Source organism: Eutrigla gurnardus (genome assembly GCF_963514095.1).
Source record: "Eutrigla gurnardus genome assembly, chromosome: 6".
Classification (NCBI taxonomy): domain Eukaryota; kingdom Metazoa; phylum Chordata; class Actinopteri; order Perciformes; family Triglidae; genus Eutrigla; species Eutrigla gurnardus.
In genome coordinates this window covers 8,407,067-8,432,468 of record NC_139920.1, presented here as the reverse complement: position 1 = coordinate 8,432,468, position 25,402 = coordinate 8,407,067, and the positions used below count along the sequence as shown (strand labels likewise).

At 40.6% G+C, this 25,402-nt stretch overlaps 1 protein-coding gene across 6 annotated transcripts in view; it reads left to right on the top strand.

Moving 5' to 3' along the window:
- The window catches only part of lpp (LIM domain containing preferred translocation partner in lipoma), a 163,431-nt gene that overhangs the window by 59,586 nt on the left and 78,443 nt on the right, over positions 1-25,402 (top strand). For 5 of the 6 annotated variants that reach the window (XM_084011280.1, XM_084011279.1, XM_084011282.1 and 2 more), the window contains 2 exons: positions 11,435-11,535; positions 16,989-17,111. In XM_084011280.1, coding sequence (XP_083867406.1) covers positions 11,435-11,535; positions 16,989-17,111 — 224 coding nt within the window. The remainder of the gene's footprint in view (positions 1-11,434; positions 11,536-16,988; positions 17,112-25,402) is intronic. The other variant, XM_084011284.1, reaches the window with a different exon arrangement.

Here is a 25,402-nt window from a genome sequence, read left to right as displayed (position 1 = left end):
AACACTATAAAGAGGGTGAGGACACATTTGTAGCTGAAATAATTGTTGTAATGTAAATCTATGAATTCAGTCAATACCAGAGTCCCATTGTTAATATCCATCTCTGACCTCAGTGACTTGAGAACAAACTATTCATCCTACTTTTTCTCTTCTACTGTGACAGTTATTTCATTAACTGGGTAATGCTTAGAATGTATTCTTCATTATAAAGGTTCTGTTGAGGTTAAATATATGTTGATTGAAAGGGAGAAAACACTTATTAATGTCTGTTCTTGCAGCTGTTAGTTTAATTTAACTCGTATTGCCGATTTCTAAAAGTTGTAGCATAATTTTAGTGAAAAGGGGTAACATGTTCTGCCTTTTGGGCTGCAGCATTATTTTTCATTAAAACATTAACATCTAATAATGACACTGGTGACTGGTTGTTGTCAGCATTTTGAACATGCCAGTATGCAAAGCCATCTGCAGACATCTCCACTTGTCAAAGGATAAGACGTCTTTATGAAAAGATTATCTGGGTCTCTCTTTATTTATTTATTTAATATCTTTTATATCAAATGTGGGGACCGTCTGATGTAAAATTGAGGATTAGCATAAAAATTAGGGACAAGTCAATTTGGCACAGTGCCTCGCTGTCCCTTTGTCTAGCAGGGGCCAGTATCAGGGCTGGAATGAGCGGTCTGGGGCCATGTTTATTGTGTGGACAAAGAAGCCGCTGCAGACGGGGCGGCGCACAGCCAGCGAGAGCTCTGCCCTCTGATGTTTTGGTTGAACTTGTTCTGATTAAAGCCCCAGCAGGAGGAAGTGAACGACATATAGGTCTCAGATGCCGACGCTTATCTCAGCGTTTCTACAGCGGATCAGATTTTAGGCTTTAAGTTGATCTTGTACGTTGCATGATCTGTAGTAAGGTCCGTCACAATGGCTTCTTTGCATAGAGAAGTCAACGTTCTGTTATGCATGCTCTTTAATGTAACATTTGAACTTGTTCTCTGCATATTTGCAAATATGAGGGAATTTTAAAAGAACACTTATGCAAATGCAATGGTTGTGTGATAATATCAGGAGTAGCTCTGCAACTCCCTGTAGGAGAGATGGACAAAATATCATGAGTACAAGGCAATCCAGTGCAATAAACCTGCATCAAAAACTACCTTTCGAAGTCATATCAGACTCAGTTTGGTTGCAGGTTTATGTGGTTTGTATTGGCAACAGTGTGTCATTTATTGTGTGCCTTCAAGGTTTGGGCATACAAAAAAAGGCTTCCTTGAAAACACAACAAGGGCGTCAATGGATGGTGGTATTAACTATCCTTGCTTGAATTCTCTATGAAAAAGAGACCTCACATCCCTATTTCATGCCAATAGCTTCCTTTCTACCTTGACCTTGAGTTTTATTGAAAGTCATAGAAATGGGTAATGGTGTCTCGATACCAAAGTTATGACTTTGATACGATACCTGCCTAAAGTGTCAGGATAGAACATCCGGAAAAGTTAAGGAATATTAGATGACAGGACGTGGATATTTAAAGATTTTTACTTTTTTTCATGAATTAAAAAAACAAGATATTTTTTTTAAATATCACTGCAAAGCAAAGGAGGGTGTGAATAGAAGCTATGTTCATACATTTTATTATCCAACCAGGAAAAACTCTTCATATTGATCAGCTGCAGTTTCACATTTCACACTGCCACTGCTTATAACGGCTTAAATCTGTAGGCTGTAGAAGTGGACGTAGTCATCGTGACGTCACCCGATGGTGTGTGGACTGCCGTTTCGAGGCCTCAAGTCCTGCATTTTGGTCATCGCCATCTTGTTTTTTTTGTGTTTTTTTTTTTGCAGTCAGAAGTGAGAATGTACAGTTAAGTACAACTAAATGCTGAGTGAGACCTTTTTAAATAGTGAAGCTGTCATTGACAATTTTAGAGAAATATTATTTTGATGAGGCCTCTGCATTACCTTCATAAGTATAAGTGTAACTCACAACCCTCGCCTACAGTACTTAACTGCCGTTTGTCACTCTGTGAGTCTGCTTTTTCGTTCCAATTATAAAAGACATAGTCCTATTCAAATACATACACAATAAGGCTTCCAATGTCTATACAGTTGAACGTGCGCAGCAGCAAGCATGAGAGCAAACCGTTGGCGACCGCAGCGAAAAGTTTACCAAAGCGCAATATTTCATGAGATATGTTGGAATGAGGAATAAGACAACGGCGGCTGCAGCGCACACTGTACTTAATGCGTGTGTTATTTAACAATTAATAAAGCCTACAGATCAAACTTATAGGTAATGCATTTATAAAGGCATGGAGAGAAAAGATGAACACACACAACACCGACCGTGTGGTCAACAGACCTGATATGAATTATTATTATTATTTTTTTCTATTGTCTTTCTTATGGGCATTTTAATTCTGTTCTGAGGCTGAACCAGCACTGTGCTGCCAAACTGGGGACTGGATTCAGCAGACTCTCTGAATGTAGGATTTCCTGGTCCTGCAAGCACTCGCTTCCCCGGGACGAAATCCTGCAGCATCGGTCCGCTCCTTCTGTATCAGTGGCTATGACTGCTGTGACCCGTGGTGGTCCAAGATACGCTGAAAAGGGGGGTTTTGCCATACTTTTCTAGAATATCAGTGTACTGCTCAACACTACAACACATTATGATGACTGCTCAGTGCTCTCTGGGACTTCACTCACCCTGAGAACAGAGTGTTGAATGTGAAGTAGAGGACAGAGGACTTTGGTTTTATATTAATCTTTACACGTACATGACATTCTAATGGATATATTGAGAAGGCTCTCAAGCTGCTGCTGCTTTTTCAAATATCTGATTACAAGGATCTGAGTCAAGCGGTTAAATGTTTTTTTCTTTTCTTTGTGAAGTGAATCTAAATGTTCATATAGCCTGGGCGAAAGTGCCTTGCACCACAAGAAAATGATTCCCGCTGGAATGAGTCATTACCAGCAGTTTCTTTCAGATTATAATTGTATATGTATTGTATATTATTATGATATTAAAATGTATAACTTAATATATCAAGTCAGATTTCTTTTTAAAAACACACATAATAACCACATTAATGAATGCTGTATTCACAGGCCAACTACTGAGTAATTCATTTAGTGAGGATAACTTGTTTTGTCTCACGTGGTCTTCTGTTGCTTATGAAGTCTATGAAGTTTTTGTTGGCAGATAATAATAGTGAAAGTTGAAAAACATCTGAGAAGTGCTGTTGTTGATCAAACTTCTCGCACTAAGTTACTAAGAAAGCCGCTAATTGTTTGCTCAGAGCAGTTCAAAAGTGTCTAACGTGTGCATAAGCTGTTTTTATTCCTCCCTGCTTGACTGGCCAGGGGCAAACAGACTACCGGTTGTTATGTCAGAGTCCCTCATGGGTGTCACCAGGAGAATTAACAGGAAATCCACCAGCGAGCGTGTCATTGTCCCCACAGAGCCCACAGGCTCACACTCTGAGTAGATACAAAGACCACTGTTATCTCAGCAGCACACACACCTTAACTACATGTTGTATTTTGTCTGCAGCGTGTGTAAAGTTGTTGCTTAGGAGTTAACATGTTTTCTTTGTTCTCGTGTTTTTAACGGTGTATAACTGTGTCTACATGGTAAAACCTTTCTTCTGTTGTTAGTTCTCATGCAGCCAGAATGAGACGTTTCACTTTTCTCTTTCAAATCTTAGCACAAATCAAAGGTTATAGCATTGTGAAAATAGTCCTCTTCATATCCTGTCTCTACTTTCAAATTGGTGTCTTCATATTCAAAGGAAGTTTGAATGCTGAGTGAGATTTCAAAACTCATCTGTGCATGGGAAAAAGTATATACATGTGTGTGTGTGTGTGTGTGTGTGTGAACAGCTTACAATGACTCAGCAGTTGTTGATATAACATTAACATGAAACTAGCGTCAATTGTTAATTTTAGAAAGCTAGGCTAATTAGCATCCCCTTTCTCAGCGAGTGCTATCAAGCTTGTCGCCTGTTGGAAGGGACAAGGCTTTAATCGCTAGCGGCTATGACATGCTCACAGAGCACCACCGATGTTGACCGTATGTCTCCTAGCAACGCTGCCTCACCAGTCAGTCAACAGCTGCCATGAGAACCGTCCAGAAGCTTGAAGCTTAGATGCTGTTTAAAATAATTTGATTCTCTTGAAAAATGGGAAAATATGCATAATCATTAATGTTATTGTTATTTGATTTGAATTATTATTGTTTTTATTACAAATCATATTATTAATAATGTGGCTATTAGTAAGTATTTGTAATGTATTAAATAATTTTAACCAAAATATGTCCTGAGCAGGACGCTAAACAGTTGAAAAACTTTGTTGGACAAACTACATAATGGTGATTGGTTGTTTTTAAACATTTTTACACCAACATTTCTTGTTGCTGATAACTATATATGTGACCGAAATTTTAAATGGGCCGATGTATTGGCTTTTTGTCACTGTTACTGTATATATTGAATAATTGACATGTAATTGTTTGATAGCGACTTAAGAAGCCCAATGAAAAGTGTTAAGAGATTAAGACACCTCATTAATTTAAATTAAATGGCCATTACATGGTAATTATGTTTAAATGTGGCCATGGTATTTACACTGTGCAACTGTGCTCGTTAACATGGGATAGTCTCTCAGGTGTGTCAAATGAATAGGTCATGAAGTGAAGCGAGGGAAGTTCAAAGTGAATGAAGGGCCGGTTAGACCACATACCAACAATAGATCAGCTGGCTGCAGGTTTACAGTAGATTCTCAGCGCTGATGGCTGTTTGGAGGGATTCTCATGAGGAAACTGGCAGCAGTGACCGTCTGCTGTGACATTTGACTGGCTTCATTTCCCTCTCTCTCACATTTGTTTAGAAGAAATGACAGCAGAGCTCTCTCTCTTTCTCTGTCTCTCTCTATCTCTCTCTGCCTTTGATGAATCATGCTTTCACTCGTCAGAGAAACCTTCCTCACATCACATTTTGAGGCTCTAATTGTTTTGCACATTGGATGTTTCAAGCTTTAAGATGAAAAAACAGGCCAACACTGGCTCTCAAACCATTCACCTATTCTCTGTATTTGTTTCTTTGCTTTCATACAAAAACATAATCCATCTATTGTTCCCAATCTGAATTTCTCCTCCCGTGGGAATTCTCCTCAGAGTAGCAGGAGCCAATTTCGGTCTGCTCCTTTACACTTAAAACAAGTCTATCTCCAAAGACCTCAAATCCCTCCCTTCCATCCCGAAACCAAATGAAGTCATAAATCACTCCTCCACACATATCATGCTAATTAAGAGCAGGGCTCAGCTGCTCTTCTCCGGCGGAAGACGGAATAAAACGGCTCTATAATTATGTCAAAAACAATGTGCACTCGAACCTCTGCCACGGCACGTTTGAAGCGGGAGATAAAGCTTGTGGACTGGATAAAAGATTTTTGCTGCTGAATAAAGTGAAGCCACTTCTTTGATTTTATTTGATTAAGAATACACATTCAATTTGTGCAAATATAAAAGAATGAACAGTTTAGATTGTAGGAGTCAGATTCTGTATTATTGTTTATTTTATTTTATTTGAAACATTTCAGCACCTGTAATGCAAGCATGCTGTGATTGTCACCGTGACACATTGTGGACGCGCAGTGACTTGTATATTGTCTCATAGCAGCGTGTGTGAATGCTAACAGACAACATCAACTAAAGCTTTTCGGCAATAAAATCAAGTTCAGATGGTGGTAGATAATTAATGTTCTGTTTGCCTAAACAAGCAGGTGATTTTTTTTTACAAAGATGGGACAAAACTCTCGCTGTGTTTGAGGCTTCTTCAGGTTTACCTCCTCTGCGCTTTCTCTCGCAAACGCTTTCCTTCGCCTAAATGTTCGATGCATTTTGCTTAAGGCAGGCGTGCTGTGCTTTGTCCTAAGTCGTTAAAGACCAGATGGCCGGCGCTTACACACGTGTAACTCCGATAATATTATACATATGTAAATCTGTAAACATATGCTCAACCTTCAGCCCCCACAGAGTATACTAATCCTCACCAAAGAGCAGAACTATTTAAAAAAAAGAAGACTCATCTGCAACCTACTGCTGCTGCTGGTATTTTCTCCACAATTCTGTTGTTCGTAGTTTCAAAGTGTTTACGACTATCAAAGTTGTCACTCATGAGTCATACGCAATACCTGAAGTGTAAATAAATGTGTCACTTACTTGAAAAACAAACATTAGTCTCGGTGTCAGAGCTGGATCCATCTCCATCCTTTTTTTTTTTTTTTTTTTTTTTTTTTTTTAAATCTTTCCCATAACAATACGCCGCATCCCGATAACCAGTTATACCTCTGATGGCCTCTCAAATAACTTTAATCACTGATTAGGATTCCTTGTTCACAAAGAAGCCACTTAAAAGTAATTGCTCAATAAAGACAGAGGAAGTTGTCGTATTAAGTAGGTCTTCCTGCTGCTTCTCTCATTAGTGCTCACTTGGAGCTTTCAACTCCCTATTGTCACAAATGGAGCCGGCTTCATTCACAGCACAGAAGCCGTTCTCACTCTGCATAGTTCACACTGCGGCGGCATAAAGCACCACGCCAACCTGCAGATCAGAACACGGTGCTCAACGGCTCCGACACATGTTGATTTGACATTTATTAGAAATAGTTGAAATATTGGGTGAGGATCTGGGTTATGGTGGGAAGCCAGTGAGGGTTACCCGCTGCTACTCGCGCTGGTTGGTTTGATCCAGACGTAGATGCTATTTCTTACCATTTTCTTTCCTTGTCCCTGTTTCCATGTTTGTGTGTGTGTGTGTGTGTGTGTGTGTGTGTGTGTGTGTGTGTGTGTGTGTGTGTGTGATGATATCATCTTTGTCACCGTTTCAACCTATAATTGAGGGTCATCATTTTCAGTTCCTACCGATCTTCACAATTAAAAAATGAAAGAGTTTTTCCCTTCAGATATTAGGTCAGTGTTCCAGTGTATAGTCGAGAGGAAAGAAGGTCCCTTTTTTATGTATCAAATGTTTTTTACTCTAAAGAGAAGACTCGTCTGCAACCTATCCGTTTTTATCACTCCGTAAATTAAAAAATTCTGTCAACAGCCATAAAACAATATATTTTCGCCATGTTTTGGGGAATATAATATTCTATAAATCTGTCTTTTAATGATCTATGAACAAACTGCTCAGCAAAAAGCTTCAGAATATAGATAGGAATAAAACAGGAAAGGTTGATTTATGTAAGAGCAACTGGAGAGGAGATTTCATTCATAATTTGAATAAGGTAATGAAATAACTAAATATATCGGTGTTAAACTTCCCCAGTTGATTACTTATGTGAAGACAATTAGTTTTATTATTAGTAGTTACTTAAATGGTATGTTTAAATATGCAAATGAGCCAATATCTAATGTTAAATGTTGGTGAATTTCTGAGAAATCTACAGATGCAAATAGACAAATATAAACGGAATGTTTTCTTTCCACTAATCTGAATGAAGACATTATATGGAAGCATAAAAGTAAAAATTCACTAGGGTCCTATGAAATCCATTTAAATTTTTTACACATTCCATTTTATTTTTTCCCAAATTCTGTGTTTACTGTTGTTGAAAAGTTAGAATAAACATCTTCGACATGACTATCGATCTGTGTGTGTGTGTGTGTGTGTGTGTGTGTGTGTGTGTGTGTGTGTGTGTGTGTGTGTGTGCGTGTGTGTGCGTGTGTGTGTGTGTGTGTGTGTGTGTGCGTGTGTGTGTGCGTGTGTGTGTGTGTGTGTGTTATCCCCCCAGTGAAACAGACAGAGAGGAGAGACGCTGGATGAAACGGTTTGCCCGTTAAAACACAGTTCTTTATTTATTTTAAGACCAACCGATGGGATTTTCGGACCTCTGATCACTTTATGCATAACCCCTTTTCACATGACCCTGCAATCGACATGGCAGAATTAATATGCATTCCCCCCCCGCCCCATTTTCCTCCGGTGGTCCATTCCATAAATACCGAACGGTCCCTAAAGACTCTCGAGAACGTGTCTTTTCTTTCATCTTAGGTGCGGTGACAAACGCTTATGATAAATTGTATCCAGATTTTGACAAATTCCACTGAATTCCGTGTTTTACAGTTGATTCCATATTCATTGTCAGATTTCGCGATTCCGTCCGCGTTTTCCACATCGCGGAAATCATAGGGCCCTCATTGACCAGCGCATGAAAAACACTGTTTTAGCCTGTCACGTCTCCCTGTAATTAAAAAGACTGTTTCTTTGCTGACCCTGAATCAGCCATAAAACAACTTCAAGGTTGAGTGCAGGAGTTTTGTAAGAGAAAATGGCTTTGCTTTGTAAAGATTACAGGGAATTCAAGCACCGCTAGTGATTGTGTTTTACATGAACACATCTCACTCCTAAATGACTGGCGTGATTACAGATACTGGAATAATAAGGCTGAGGAGGGAAAGCAACCAGAAAGCTCCTTTCAGCAAAGATGCTCAGTGACCCTGGTTCCAGCTCCAAGTCTTCCTTTCCACAGTACCACATACACAACTCTGACGCCTTTTCAATAAAACATGCATCTCTGTAGCATTTGCAACTCTTGTGTTTTCCTGAAATGAAAAATCCAAAACATCTTTGATGTTCGAGAGGAATGTACTTGAAAGTTAATGTTTTAATTCTCTGTAAGCCACAAGTTACAAGTGACTCGTTTTCTGGCACACAGGATGTGTGGTGGAGCGAGCGGGGAGGGAGGACAGGGCCAGAGCCTTGTTGTCGAGCAGCATATTTTATTTCCTCTCCCATAGGTTTAGAGCAGCCGTTGCACTCTGGAGTTTTCACGGAGGTCACAAGGTTATTATATAAACAATTCACATGGAGGCCCTCAAGCACCCAGTGGGAATGTTTAATGCAATGCTCACAATTTCTGAAATTTTATAATGCTCAAGACGAAGACGTGTCCAATTTTAACCATGTTGCATTATCTCTCTGTCCTCCTTTTTTTCTCTTTTCCTTTTGGCTGTTTTGTCAAGGCAGCTGAAAACCACGCTTAATTAATTTGGTCAGCTGCCTTGGATAAACTACATTGATGACATCAATTAGATTCTAATGAAAACAGATAAAAGCTGTGCACGGCAAATAGAATTTCTGAACAGGAATCATCAAAGTCTTAGCATTGGAACAAATTCCCATTACATCTTATAAAAGCCTTTAATTTGCAAAGCTCATGTCCTGTTTGGTACTTAGAAGTACATGGTCAAATGATTCAGTCTTAAATCTTGTGCCAAGAGAAGCCAAATCAGAATTTAATTTGGCACGTAACTCCTTATCCTGTCTGAAACATGTGGTTGGATGCAATCCTTGGATTAGCGTGGACTTTAGAACTACACATTTGGCTCGTTCTCCTCCTCTGGCAGAGCAAGCACCTAGTCTAACCCATTTGTAATACGACATTTACATTTCCAATCTCCGGGAAAAGAAACACACCCTCACTCCAGATTAGTACTTCATAGTTAAGCAAATTGTGACAATTATGTGTGTCAATCCATTGATGCAGGATGACAAGGCTCCATTTAGTTCCTTTCTCTCTCCGTCTCTCTTAAGTCATAAAAGTATATCCTCTTTCAGTCTGATTTGATTTTACACTTTAAAACAAATTATGATGAATAATCCTAATTGATCAGCATTTTGTATGACAGTTTACTGTGTTTTACATATTCAACGTCAGAGTTGCATACCTTCTGTCCTGATTATCAGTCTGACCCTTTTCAGTGTTTGCACCTGAAGTCACTTTTTCTTGTGAGCAACGCAGCTCTAAAAGTCAATTCAAACAGAACTTAATATTGATGGTAAATTACACATTATTCACTTTAATGATGTGTTCACAACACACACAAAGCATATTGTGTGTGTGTGTTGTGTATATATACATTTATACACAAATATGTGAAATCCGCGGCATGTCACGGACGCCTATCGGGATAGATCATCCTGACATCATTAACATACTGATGTTGTTGAATGTACAAATAATTCATAATTCATCTAAATAAATCTAAAATAAATACTGCCATATGCATGCCTAATTCAGATCACATTATTTTAAATGTTGATGGAGCAGCTACAACCCTGATTGATCCGAACGCAAGCATTTTAAAAGTTGTTTGGTGTCATCTTGCTGACAAAGCAGACTTTTTACAAATCAGCATCATGATGTAGTTATTTCGACACCATTTTGATAAATGCATTGCAGTTAAATCACAGCAAAATTGGTTTATTTTGGCATCAAATAGTGCTGGAGGCAGCAGACATCCAGACCTAGATTCCTGGAGAAGGCTTTGAATTCACTGAGCTGTATTCGCCACCAGATGATGTAAGGAAACCCAGACACGATGCCATTTGGTTTTCAGTTTTGGACTTCTTAAACACATACAAAGCAGCAATAGTGGTTATTTTAGTCATGTTAATTAAATTCTTTGCTAACTAAATCTGGCTGCTGTTTGGTGCTGAGCTGGTAGTGTTAGAGCTTTTTAAATGAAAGCAGTTGGCGGCTGCAGCCAAAAACGCCAGCAGTGAGAGCAGTAACAACGACACAGAAGAGTGTGGACCTAACAACCAAAACAAAGAGCTGAAAGAGGCTACGATGCTCCGACAGCCGAGGTCCACTACTATGGCATCACTATGAGTGACCCCTTTCATAGTAGCACTCATTTGATCCTTTGTTGTATACAATTATTGAGCAGCTTTAATTTCGTGTATAAAGTTGTAAATCATCAAGCATTTGTTGCCATGGTAGCCAACATTACACCTCCATCTGTAAAGCAGCCATTTGAACTTTACCCATTCATACCCATGTTCTATTTGTTGTAGTTTCCACTGATACAGATGGGCCAAGTTTACCACACAGTTCTACATGACATTACACACACTGCTTGGAGTTTCACCGTCATTCTTTATGAATGGATGGACGTGGTTGCACGAGGATGAGTGTGCACATTCTCCACACAACAGCATGCTGGAGCTCATGCAGGTCCATTCATAAATGTGTGCACGGTCACCTCAGTTGATCATCCTGTGTAATATATAATAATAATAAACGGTTAACCATCCAGAGCATCATGCTTCAGAAAGTGTTCATCATCTAGTTCTGTGTCTTTGATGTAACTGAAGGCGTTTATATGATTCACTTCATCCATTGATTTGCAGCATTTTAACACACAATTGATTCGTGAGTTTTTATTAAAGCTTGTTTTCCACACCCGTCACACTTGTGATGTGCACAATAAAATGGAAGAGAAAAGTTAAATTGTGTGTTAATTCAGTGGTCGGTGTTTTTAGAATTGTGACAGTTTGAATGTAGTTTGTTTTTTGTTTTTTTACAAAAAGAGGAAGTATTTAAAAGGCTGTTTTTGTTTCTCTTGGTGTCTGTGCGTCCATCCCAGCAGACTACCCTCCCCCTCCACCAACTTCCGAAGAGTCATTCGGTTTCTCATCGTCCCCTGGTTCCTTCCCTCCTCCACCGATGAACTCCTGCGATTATCAGGTGAGACAGTGTGCTATGGTATGATTACTTTTTTGGTTGTCAGTAACTCTCGAAGTGTCGGCACAGAAAAGCAGAGACGGCCGCGAGCTCTACACTGAGTTCATGTACCGAGTCCTGCACAACTGTCCGTCCATTTGAGTTGCAGCCAACTGCACTAGCGTCCAGCTCCAGATGTTGCCTGGAGCCAGCCGCCCTAACTCAAGGACCCACACACAAACATGCTTTCTCTAGTTGTGAGAGCTCTAACACAGGAAGGATAGAAGGCTGACACCTATTGGTGGAGCCTGGTCACTTTTCCCTGTGTTGCTGGTCATAATACCCCCAGGCATTTGTCCCTCCGGGGCTATCTGGCCTCTGATCCCACTGGCACACTGAGCACATGACACCTGCTGTGAGATCCTCAAAGTGCTTCACATTCCTCTGTTCAGCGTCCCTCTTCATGCCCCTCTTTTGATTTGACCATTTTCTTGCCCTACATGAACTCTTCCTGTTTACAATTATAGACAGACATCATTTAAATAAGTTATGCAATGCGTGGTGCGCACAGTGAAAGACTGCATTCTGGGGAGACTCAGTATACCTCTTCATGTGTTACAGTTTTACAATGACAGAATTCAACATGGATCAGTCCCATCTGGCCCGGGATCCATTTGAACTTGATAGTCGTGCATTAATAGAGACTGTATTTACCTGGCTGCCCAACACTATCGCATGTTCTTAAAGAAAATCAAATGTGCATGTTTTAATGCACTACATCTCCTATGAATGCAAATATCTAAGAAGGAATTAGCAAACTGGAAGTTGTCTTGTGTGCAAAATGGTACAAACAACAAAATGGTAAAAGTGCACCTAATGATTTTTAATGTGACAATAGTTATGGGCTTCAAGTTCACACTGACCATTCAAACAGCTCTATCGATGTAAGTGATGGGGGACAAAGTCCACTGTTCTTCTCCCAACAGAAATCTCTACAAAAGTTGTGTCTGTGTCAGTTAAACCAAGTGAATATCCTCCAAAGTCCCTGTCTATTTGAACACAAAATGCCCTTTTAGTGTTGCCATCCCTCTACCGTTGCTTAGCACCTAAATAATCCAGCGAACCACAAAGAGGGAATTTTAAATTTAAAAGAGAGCAACTTTGAAAGATATCCATCAGCCTCCAGAAGCTTCACTTATTGTATTATTGTACAAAACAAAAGTGAAGGATTAAATCTACTGAGGCTGTTTGTTCATGAAAAGTTCAGGACTACTTCCATGTATATACTGCTCAAAGAAATGAACACATATCACACACCAGATCTTGATGAATGAATAATTGAAGTTGAAAATCTTTACTGATGTACATTGTATAATTCCTTGGTAACATAATGACATAACAGCAGTCAATGGAAACCAAAATCATCAATCCATGATTAAGTGTCCCCTTCATTTTTTTGTGCAGTGTATTTATAGGAAATGGACATAGATAAGGTAATCAGTCACTAAAGCCAGTTTCTTGCTCTTATTATGCGTACTATTCCTTCTGAACAGTGTTCATAGTAGTAAAATACATTTGCGGCCTGAACTTACATATACATTTAGAGCATTTAGCAGACGCTTTTGTCCAAAGCGAAAGAAGCAAATCGCAACTTATCATTGTAGTAAGACCGAAAAATAGAAACAAGTGTTTCTGAATAAAGTGGTACCTTTTTGTGTTTTTTGGGGGGGTGGAAGTGGGTCATGCTATGCAGTGTCGAGGTGAGGTCTGAACAGGTGAGTCTTGAGCCTTTTTCAGAAGATGGCAAGTGACTCTGCTATCCTGACATTGGTCGGGAGTTCGTTCCACCACTGAGGACCAGAACAGAGAAAGAGAGACAGAAGCAAGTGCTTGCGCCAATGTTTGGAGGTAGATTGGTGCTGTTACATTGATGGCCTTCAAGGCCAGTGCCATCGTCTTGAATTGGATGCGTGCTGCAACAGGGAGCCAGTGGAGGTCACAGAGGAGGGGGGTCACATGGGAGAATTTGGGTAGATTGAAGACAAGGCGTGCTGCAGTGTTCTGGATACGCTGCAATGGTTTAGTCGCCGAGGCCGGGAGTCCAGCCAGGAGAGAGTTGCAGTAGTCAAGGCGGGAGATGACCAGTGCTTGACCAGGAGTTGCGTTGCATCCTTTGTGAGGAGGGTCCGAATCCTGTGGATATTGTAGAGGGCAAATCTGCAGGATCGGGCCACAGCAGTGATGTTTGGGGTGCAGGATAGTTGGTCATCGAGGATTACACCCAGGTTCCTCGCAGTTGAGGAAGGCAATACTGTGATGCCCTCGCGATGACCGACAGGTCCATGCGAGGGCAGTCTTTCCCTGGGATGAAGAGGAGTTCGGTTTTATTCAGGTTAAGCTTGAGGTGATGTGCAGTTGTCCAGACAGAGATGTCAGCCAGACAGTCCGAGATGCGAGTTGCAATGTGAGTGTCAGAGGACGGGGGAAAAGAGAGGAACAGCTGGGTGTCATCTGCGTAGCAATGGTAGGAGAATGCATGTGATGTGTTTACAGAGTGTAGTGATCTGGTGTATAGTGAGAACAGAAGCGGTGCTAATACTGATCCTTGAGGGACACCTGTTTCCAGAAAACAGGGTTTGGACATAGAGCCATTCCATGTGACCTGAAAGGTGCGATTTGTCAGGTATGATGTAAACCAGGTGAGAGCAGAGCCAGTGATGCCAAGTTCAGCCAGGGTGGAGAGGAGGATTTGGTGGTTGACTGTGTCGAATGCAGCAGATAGGTCGAGGAGAACGAGAACGGAGGAGTGGGATGAGGCTCTGGCGTCTCGCAGGGACTCGGTCACTGTGAGGAGGGCCGTCTCAGTGGAGTGAGCAGTCCTGAATCCTGATTGATTAGGGTCTAGGAGGTTGTTCTGTGAGAGATAGGATGACAGTTGGTTGTAGGCGGCACATTTTAGAGAGGAATGAAAGAACAGATACAGGTCTGTAGTTTCAGATGTCAGCAGCATCTAGGCTGGGTTTTTTTAGGAGCCGTCACTGTAGCACTCTTAAAAGCTGCTGGAATGACACCTGAGGTGATGGAGGAGCTGATCAGGGTGGTGAGGAATGGCAAGATGTCATGTGAGATGTCCTGGAGAAGAGAGGAGGGAATCGGGTCAAGGGAGCAGGTGGTGGCACGGTTAGACGTAACAAGTGTGTGAACGTCTTCAGAGGTGAGGGGGCTAAAGCTGGTAAGGCCATCAGAGGTGAGAGTTGGGGAGATGGTTTCTGGGAGGGTATAGGAGTGAATAAGCTGATGTCTTTTACATCATCCTGACCTGATTTCTTCCATTTTCTCTCTGGCGCTCGCAATACCGATCTGTTGGTTCGCAGATTCGGACAGCCATGGAGGGGAGGGAGATGATCCCACTGGTCGTGAGGTGAGGGGACAGAGAGCGTCCAAAGAAGAGGAGAGTGAGGACATTTTGAGGCGTAGAGGGGAGGGACGTGATGGACTTCATAGAGAGAGAGAGAAAGTCACAAAGTGGTGGTCGGACACGGTGAGCGGGGTAACAGAGAGTGCCGAGATGCCACAGGATCTTGTGAAGACGAGGTCAAGTTGGTTCCCGGCCCGGTGAGTCGGTGGAGAGGGGGAGAGTGTGAGGTCAAATGCGGGGAAGAAGTCAATGAATTCAGATGAGTGCAGCTTTCTCGGGTGGATGCTGAAGTCATCGAGGAGGATGAGTGGTGTGCCATCATCAGGAGAGCAGCTCAGGAGGGCATCCATCTCATCCAAAAAGTCACAGAGAGGACCGGGTGGGCGATAGATCACTATGATGTTGAGCTTGAAAGAAAGGGTGACAGAGACGGCGTGGAATTCAAGTGCAGATCGGGGTATGTGGTCCAGGGGAAGGACCTGGTAGGACCATCTGGGTGAGATAAGGGGTCCACTTCCTCCTCCTCTGACCTGTTTGTCTTGGGGAGTGCGGAAACGAGAACTTGCCTTGGAAATGAAGTGCTTAATTACTGTAAAAAGTGCTTTTCTTCTGTAACGTTTTCGTCTCCTGTCACATTGGCTGACCGTGCAACACAATTCCTTAATATAGCCGTGGTATCTTAATTATGTGTCCTGCTGCCAGAGCAGAACTCTCTAACGCTGTTCAGAAAAAAGGATAGATATCAATCAAAATTTCTTTGTGTCTTGTTCTCGGCGCCTCAGAAGGGAAGTCTGACGCACCAAATGAACAAATCAGTGATTTAAATGGTATTTCCTCCGAAGAAAGAAGAACCGTCTTTCTCACCCCGGCTGAGAGAGATGTCTGGATCCTGACGTGTTAATGCCAAAACCTTTAGCAGGAGGAGACGAAGACAAAAGCAGCTAGTTCTCATCATGGCTTGTTGTCCACATCATGAAGCCCTACACGGCAAATTCCAGCACATCACAAAGACTGCAATGTTTCCTTTCATCCTCCTCGTTATCCCTGTTAAATAAGTTTGCCTCTTTCTTTTTTCCCCCCTTTCTTTTGTTGATTTGAGACAAGCCATTAGTGTTTTGCTTTGTTTACCCCCGCTCATGATAGCCTTAGATGTTTTAAAGCAGCAGCTCCGCTCCAAATGGAGGCAAACCCTGCCTGTAATAGATTGTGACAGGTAATCCAAACACATAACATTAGAATAAGAAGCAGTCACTGATCCAGCCAACTCAAAAAGCCCCCGCAGGCAATTGCAAGAAGTCTTCTTGAAGTTGCAGCATAGTTAAGAAGACTAAAAATATATCTGTCATTCCATGGAGAAATTCCCGGGAATTTTGGAGAAAACCGCGTCTCACTAACGGTCAAATCTTTTTACCTACTTAGCCACTTATTTTTGTGCAACAGTTTTGTTGTTTTGTGCCTTTTTTCTAAGATGGAGTTGTGTTTTCTCTGAGGAAAAACTGAAAAAAATATAGATGAATAAATCAGTGAGGTCTCAGACTGCTAGAGCCATCCTGTTACTGACGCTTTCAAGCTCCCCTTGATAATAAACTAGTCAAATAAAAACATTTTATCGTCTTTTATATGGCACATGTTTCAAATATGGAATAAAAAAAATATCCGCCTTTAATTCTAAAAAAGAAAAAATGACCTTTTTGTTTGAAATACTGCTGGATGAGGCCGCGTTGAATAATGCATAAAGAATGAAATACTGTAAATCCAAGTGTGCTGAAAAACAGGAGGTGAATAGTGCACTTCTTTATGAACAGACAATACAGTGCTTTTATTTCTCACAGAGAGAAGTCGCTTGCTATTGATGTGCGGCTTTCAAAAGGATTGTCTCAGGTCAAGTTGAAGCCTGAACTCAGAAACTGTAATCCAAAAGGGTGAAAAAAAGCAAGAGGGAAGAAGAATTACTCGTCATTGATGATTATCTGTCCTCAACTTTTGAGTGCGACAGCACAAAGTAGCTTAACCAAGTGTAACTATATTATACAGACGCACATGTGATGTGTGGTTCCAGATGAAAGGACCAGAGAAGACCCTTGAGGAGAGGCGCTCCAGTCTGGATGCTGAGATCGACTCCCTCACCAGCATCCTGGCCGACCTGGAGAGCAGCTCGCCTTACAAGCCACGGGTCACACAAGTATGATACCACCTACACAATACAGCTACATCCACATATACACTCAGAATCTCAGGTACATTTGCTCAACTACTGTGTTTAGTGGGATTTTAAGGCGCTTGTGTTTACTTCTTCTGCTACTTTCTGGTTTTAACATTGACATTTTTACAGCTGGTTCCTTTTCGAACTGAAGAATCGATTTACTCGTCGTGCTGAGAAAAAAGTTGTATGTAATGTCCTCTGTGGCTTTGGAGGTAGCTCTCTCAAAAGATTGTGAAAGTTACCCTGATGATGTCATAATACTGGGCTTGAGACTTTAAATCTTTATTATTATTAATAATACTAATACTAATTATAATAATAATAATAATAATAATAGTGAACAAAAAAACTTTACCAAAATAATAACGGAATGGGCGGGAGACTTAATAATAACCTGGGTATGTAGAGGTTTTTTTTAAACAATAAATCAGTTGAGTAGCCCTTTAAGATTTGATATAGAGAAACAGACAGTAAAACTGTCAATATAAAATACTCTGTCAAAGATTAAACCAGTTGTACTTTTAATTTAGTAAGATTCAGAAGTACGTTTATTGTGGATCACGTTAAAAACACTCAAAATAAGTTGATCGTGCTGAATTTTGCGATAGTTGTAAATATCAAGAGTGACATGAAAAACCTGTCATCTCACTAACACAGTAGAGAAGTGAAACAGAGCCTGATTAAAAAAAAAAATACAGGACACAAAAATAACATTTTAAAATGTATTTAACCTTTATTTATGCAGGAAGACCTTATGATTTATGATTATCTTACTCAAAATTATTAAACATTTTCACAAAAAAAGATGCCTTATCTGTGACACAATACAAATATTATAATATTGAATTAAAAAATATACAATTTTAATAGTTTTAGTTATTTTAAATCAAGCCTTGTAACACCGGCCGCTGAAGTGCTGCGGCGCGACAAGTGCTTCTTCTCCTCAGCTGTTGTTCATTCAGAGCTATTTTTTCCATCATAACCTCATAAAATGAATACGCCATGTTTCTGTAACCAAGAAGTTTGTACACTTCTTTTATTTATCCGTTGTCTCTCTGAGAGAGAAAGAGAGAGTATGTACGGTAGTACACAGTAGTAGTGTAGATATACCGTTGAAATACACATATTTGTTTATCTACTCTTCACATTTATTAATTGTTTTCATCTCTCTACTCTTTGTATTTTGAAAATTGATCGGGTTGTCTTTGTGTGATTTCCTGCCAGAATTAATGGTATTGCTTTTGGCTCTCGCAAAAAATAGACCAGACGCCGAAACGATCGCTTCACGGCACGTGACGGCCGCGTAGGATCGCGCCGCTTCGCGTCTGGTGTGAACTACACTATTGCTTAAAAAGGGCGCTGAAAGGAAGCTGCTGAGCGCCTATTCGCAGCGCTTCGGTGGCGGGTGTGAACCAGGCGTAATGAGCACTTCTTTTACAATTCATAAGAACATCTGAAGAGACGATACCTTCAGCTCTGCTAGTACTCCTGTATGAACGATGCTATCGGGTAAAAACAAATACTGGAAACAAATTAGGTTCCTGCAGGAAACAGACCCGTGTGTTGCATCTTTCAAACATGTTTTGCACTAATGACAAAATGTCTTGACCTATATCATTAGTTGATATTAAACGATATTAAGAGCAACTTGGAAAAGTCAAAGCCTTGGGCAGTTCACTAAATTGTTTGACACACAATAAATGTAGGACAGGCAGATAAAAAAACCTAACCAATTGTGTTTGGGGAAGGAAGGCTCCGAGGGGCTTTTAACATCATGCAGATCTGATCTCTAGTGAGATACTCCAGCAATAATGGAAGCTTCTTCTCTGTGAGGGCTATTGGCACCAGCGTACCATATTCAAGTCAAAATATTCTTCAAGGTGTTCAAGTTTTCATTGACTGTGTGCTGACCATGTCAACATTTATTTAAAGGATGCTTCTGTACGTCTGAAAGCAGGTTAGAGTTGATGAATTATTGACAGGAGTATTCATTTAGCGGCAGACAAGGCTCTGTGCCTTCATAAAAGACGTACATATCGACGTCCACTGAACTATTATGTTGGTGCATGTTCAATACAGACTTTAGTGGAGGGGAAAAACGAATCAAACAGTTCCAAGTACTTTCAGAGCGCTTTGATGGTACAGCTGCACGTGTTAGATGCTACGCTTGTGACAAAGACAGACAAAAGAGTGTTGGTTGTGAGGGCTTTCATTCTTTGGTTTAGTGCGTCCCCGGTTCGAGGGAGTGAAATGGGTGTAGCACACACAAAGTGAAAATTATTGCACCACGCAGGGGAAACAGCGCTCACAGAGTGAAAAGAAATGAGCCATGCGGTTCAGAAATTATACACATTAAAGGAAAGTAAGTCAAATGTGACTTGGTGTATTCTAGTATGTTTAGTGTTGTGGGAGGTCGGCATGTTCATGGGTGCTGGTGTTAAATACTGTAATAACATAACATTATGTGCTCATAAAATATTGAGAAATACCTGTTTGACATTTAGAGGAGCAACGGATCCCAAATCTCACGGTTCAGATTGTGTCCCGTTTCTGAGTCGTGGATCAGCAGGAAAAAAGGGAGAAAATATAATTTTCCGAGATCCTTGAATCACATCATAATACCCTCCCAAATATCTAGTTTATTTATTCAGATTTCTTGTCAAAAACAAAATTTGATTGCTGAGTTGTGAAGAAGGGGTAAGATTAAATAATTTTAAACTTCTTCCTACTCGTTTTCAGACATGTCAATACTTGTTATGGTTTTGTATATGCTTCACGTTTTGTTTTAATTAAGGATTTAATTCATTTAACTTCTGTTTTGTTTTTTTCATGTCTGAAATACATTTTCATTTATTCGATTCAGCTCTCCTGCTGCTGATTTCAGCTCAGATTTGTTGTTCACGGTGTAGCATAAATGCAGATCTCCCGATCTCATAGTGTTACTAAATATCAGCCGATAATGATAGTCAGGAAACTTTACTTTACGCTGCGATGGTGTGATACAGTTAATCCACAGTTCACATGAATGCCGAACCGTGATCAGCTGATCAACTATGGTGCATAACAATACTACTGGCATCTGGTTTGTAGTAGAATCCAGACGTTTGTATATGGGGCCTGCATAGACCAGCGGCCCACAGGTCTCTGCGCAGGTTCGATAGAGAACTTCACGGCCCTATTGGACTAGAAAACAGCCATGGTTTTTGCTTCTGCTGCTCTGTCTTCACTCTCAGCTCATTGCACTAATTTGTCTGAAATTTTTTGGCTTTGTACTTGTCTGTGAATTGTCTGCAAATATTTCACATCAAAAGCATTCATACAGGCAGCGATGCAAAAGTGAGTAGATTCACACAGGAGGAAGATCCCTACTTTAAGCTATTTTATTGAGTTTCCTTTTGGAGAAATGCTCCAAGTTCCAGATCACAGTTAACCAGTGTGTATGTCTGGGGCTTTTATTGTGAAAGGTAAAGTCCGCCCAACCTCACCTTCTATCGCCGGATTCAGGCTACACAATGATTTAAGCCTGAGTCGACAGTTGTAGGGGGCGGACCCGAGTTCCCCCCTTGCCTTATGTCTTATGCTGCACTTCACAGGCCGCTAGCTTTAGCTTCACATTTAGCGTACGGACATGAGTGGTATCAATCTTCTCATCTGATTTGTGAGTAACTGTGTTTCCCAAAATGTCAAAGAATTCCTTTAATTGTAGAAAAAACAAAACAGCATGTTTGTTTGCTGTGTGTAGCTGTACAGTTAACACAGCTGTCAGTGTTAGTAGGCCATGGATTTTCACACTTTGGAGAACTGTTTGCATTCAGAACAAAAAGAGTGGACAGCACAGTGTGAAGCATCTGTTATCCTTTCAGTTATTCTCTCAGTGTAAACACACACACACACACACACACACACACACACACACACACACACACACACACACACACACACACACACACACACACACACACACACACACACACACAGTATACATGCTGAAAATGCACAGAAGCTCAGATATACAGCAGATGGCACAGAAGTACAAACACTTCGAAGGATGTGGAACTACCAGCTGCTGAAATGCATGGCATTCCTTCCCTAAATAAAATATAGTATAAGTGCACACCTTTGTTTAAATAAAAAAGTGTGCCGTATATATCAGAGCAGGAGACTGAAAGCTTTTGTCAACATGACTTAAAAAATTGATGTGCACCTGTACAGCTCTGTGAGAGCCCAGCTTGCGAATGAGCGGGTGAGCGGTCGTCCTCACTAATGTATGGCCGTCGTGGTGCTTTTACCTGTCAGGGTCAAAGTCGCTGCATGTTTATTTTTAACGCCATAACCTGCAAGCTTCTTTTCTTTTTTTGAGTTACAGGCGAGAGGCCAATCCACCTGTGTCTCAGCAGAGTACACATACATGCTATGACATGTATTAATCATGGAATGTTATGTATCAGACATTTTGTTGACTCAACCCGGCTTTTGCAGTCTGAGGCAGAATCTCCGTGGCTGGCATGATGCTCTGTTTACTGCCGTGGTGTCTTCTCTCAGAGCTTTGTGCACAACGAAAGGAGGTTTCCATTGTTTATTTTTCAGTATTACGAAGACACACACACACTCACACACACACACACACACACTCTTTCCTCAGTTGATGCTGATTCTAGCTGATTAACTCAGGTTGACCTTTTCCCCTTCCCAGCTGCTCCTGTCCGTCCGTGCTCAGGCTTTTCTAAATGCATTATTCTACAACACAACACTGGTTTGTGTCGCGGGCCAGGTTATTCATACTCCAGTATTGACACAAGCACTGCAGAGTAATCTTGCACTCGTATAAGCAGAGAGTAACGAGCGCTGTTGATTTAAAGGTTTCTGCGCGCAAGCAATTACTGAGCCAGCTCTCCAAAATCAATAGGCCGCCCTGCGCACTCCCTTCCAAACGTCTGGGAGAGGAATCTTCCTCCTGCCGCTAAATTTAGGAATCAGTGAGGGGACCTTATGTGTGCTCGCCTCCCAGATGAAATTGCAATGGACGTTGCTGCTCATTCATAAAAAATCTAAGTAGCATTCCTGCATACATCCAGCCGGCACTGATGCTTCACAGACATCAAAACGATTTTGTTTGCTTTAGTTGGTATTCTCTGTGGCATAACAGTGGGTAATGAAATGTGATCATTATATAATTCCCATTTGTTCTCTTTCCACTTCCATCTCAGATGCCATTTGTTATTCGACACAGTTAACTAAGTTTGTTTTACAGTTTGTTCACTTTATCCCACGACAGCAGAAATGTTAATGCTTTTTGTTCTGTTATTTATTCCCATTTGCGACACTTTGTGCAATTGTATTCAAAGGTTTCGGATTTAAATGTGGCATGACAAGAGATGTTTGTAAACGTTGTCAATTCTCATCCTTTACATCACACAAGTCTGTGCTTTTGCCCCGTAGATGCTTTATTTTGATGTCAAAATGATAGCTGAGTTTCCTGGTCTGAAGCTAAAGGTGTGTCAGCGAGCAAGCCTGTGTTGGACACAGAAACCGTCACTTCCTAAGCATGTCGTGACTAACAGTATAGCTGCAATATACACTCACAGTCTGCTCTAGTGCTGTTTGAGTGAGTCTCATGAACAAGACCAACTGCCTGTGAAGTAAATAAGGTTGTTTATGAGTGATACTTAAGACGTATCACATGAACTACTGGAACTGAAATGTTGTGGTTAAAACTGGACCCAGACCTGGTGGCCGTAAATCTTACTTATTACACTTCCTGAGTAACTTACCACATAACTGATGACAAACCAGTATTGCTTTCAGTGCACAAGACTTCCTCATTTGAACACACTAATAGCTGGAATGTGAGGATTGTCTAGTCAACATTAAATTGTACATTTTCTTTATATATCGCACACATTTATGGGCTAATTGAATAAATGAACAAATAATCTCTATTAACATTAACCATCATTGTAGAACCTTTTGATAAAATTCATGTGAAGTTCTCAAATAGGGCCGCCCCCTCTCAGTGCAATAGTCAACTAACTACTGTAGTTGATTCTTGTTCTTAGTCCGCTAAGAACTCTTTAGTCCATTAGTCATTTTTATTTCCAAGATATTAATGAATACATTTCTGCTTTTGTGTGATTATTTATGGGAAAAACTCACTATTACGTTGATTAAATCAATCGATTATTCAACAAAATCATGCTTTTAAGTTAAACTTCTTTGGCTGAGGACAGACTTACTGTCAATACATAAACAAATAAAATTAATAAATGGGGTCTGATCAGTCAGGAATAGGCTTGAATTGGCCAATCCAGCTCACATTGCTTGTGGATTATTTGTAAGGTGAAGAAAGAAACCGGATGATATCTTTGGAAATAATTTTTGTTATATTTAACGTTCGAACACTGATCGACCGTAGCAACATTAGCGTGTTAGCAGAAGTAGCATATAGACAGTTTAGCTTGCAAATGTTATTACAGCATTCATACGGTAGTATTCTATCTGTGATGGGACATTTACTTTACACTATGACTGAACACAAACTGAGCTCAGCCTTGGGACACATCAAATAATCAGAGGGTGCAGATGATCCATGTTCTTTGTGATTTTGACACTCACATGTGACAGCGCTACTACACAACTGTCACTTACTGACACCGGTTTACCTCCGCCCACAAAACACGTCATCTCTGGTAACAAACACAGAAAGGTCTTGCATTATGTCAAGAAGGATCCTCAGAAAACAAATTACATCCAACGCCCCCATTTATAATTGATCGATAAAGGATATGGAATTATACATTAACACATAAACCACATCAGAACCTACAGCAGTCACCTTTACTGATCACCTTCTTTATTCACCTGGCGAACTGTCCGGTGGCCGTAGATTCCTACATCATTTCTGCTCGACATCACACATTGTTTAAATTCCTGAAACACTTTCTGTCCTCTATTCTAAGTCTGGCACAGTGGTGATTGAAAGAAACACAACAGAGCTAGTTCATGCTAAATCCTTCAAGTGTGCTGCTCCGCAATCTGCACCCAACCAGCCCCACTAATATGCAGCGCAGGCCTGTCTGAGCACATCAGATCTGTTGTGGGGGAGTTAACAAGGAGGCCCAGATGAGTGTCAAAATAGTGCGCCCGTCAAGCGCCACAGCAGCATCGCTGCCTTGGCTGAGGCTACAGAAGCTGTGACCGCTGTGACCTCTAATTCACACCGAGCTGGTGTCTTTCTAGTAATCAAACACATCGGTGTCCCTCCTGCTGGGGTTCTACGACATCCACTGTGTGTTTATTTTGGACATTGTCCAAAAAAAAAAATAAATCTGTATTTTTACACATTAAATATGTGCCTTAATCTTTCTTCTTTTTCTTTAATCTGGTCATTATTGACAACATAAAAACTAACTATGATCATCAGGATTTACTGAATGATAACAGAAGAAATATAATTATATGAATGCTCCGTCTATATCTAAAGCTCTTTGCAACTCATTTGTTTATTGTATTTTTCTGAATAAAATGTTTTGTCCAATATCCATTTGTATTCACCTCCTTCATAGACGGAGATTGATATTTTTTGCCTGTAGCAGGTGGCTGATAATTAGCAATCATATCCTGCTAATATACACATGAAAGACACAAAAAGAATGCAAGCAAGGAGATGAACAATGCCAGCTTTTCCAGGCAAAATAGATAATTGTCTTCCTCTTTTTACATGTATTAAGATGTGTTTGGTGTTGTACGTGCACCACACAGAGAGACTTCCTATACAGAAAACATTGTTCTAATGTTATTTGCTGTAGTCCTTTTGTATTTTATTTTGATGGCCTCAAAAGTAGTGATTTTTGCAGTGAAGGAAAAGCAAACACAAGCGTTGGTGCACATTTGTAGTTATTCCCTGTATAACCCATGAAGTAACCTAGTAACAATTTTGTATTGCATTAAGCAGTGACATTTTTGTCCCAATTAAACTCTAACGCACTACCTCCATTAAAACCTCATCCTAATCTGATTCACTCCTGTGTGATAAGATCCGAGTTGAAATTAAAAAGCTCTGCCTGTCTGATTCAAGCACACGCTGTGTAACGATAATGTGCAGCATTGTAAATAAAATATTGAAAGCCTCAGCTACATATACTTACCACTCTGACGAACTTTCCTGCATCGTGTGTGTGTGTGTGTGTGTGTGTGTGTGTGTGTGTGTGTGTGTGTGTGTGTGTGTGTGTGTGTGTGTGTGTGTGTGTGTGTGTGTGTGTGTGTGTGTGTGT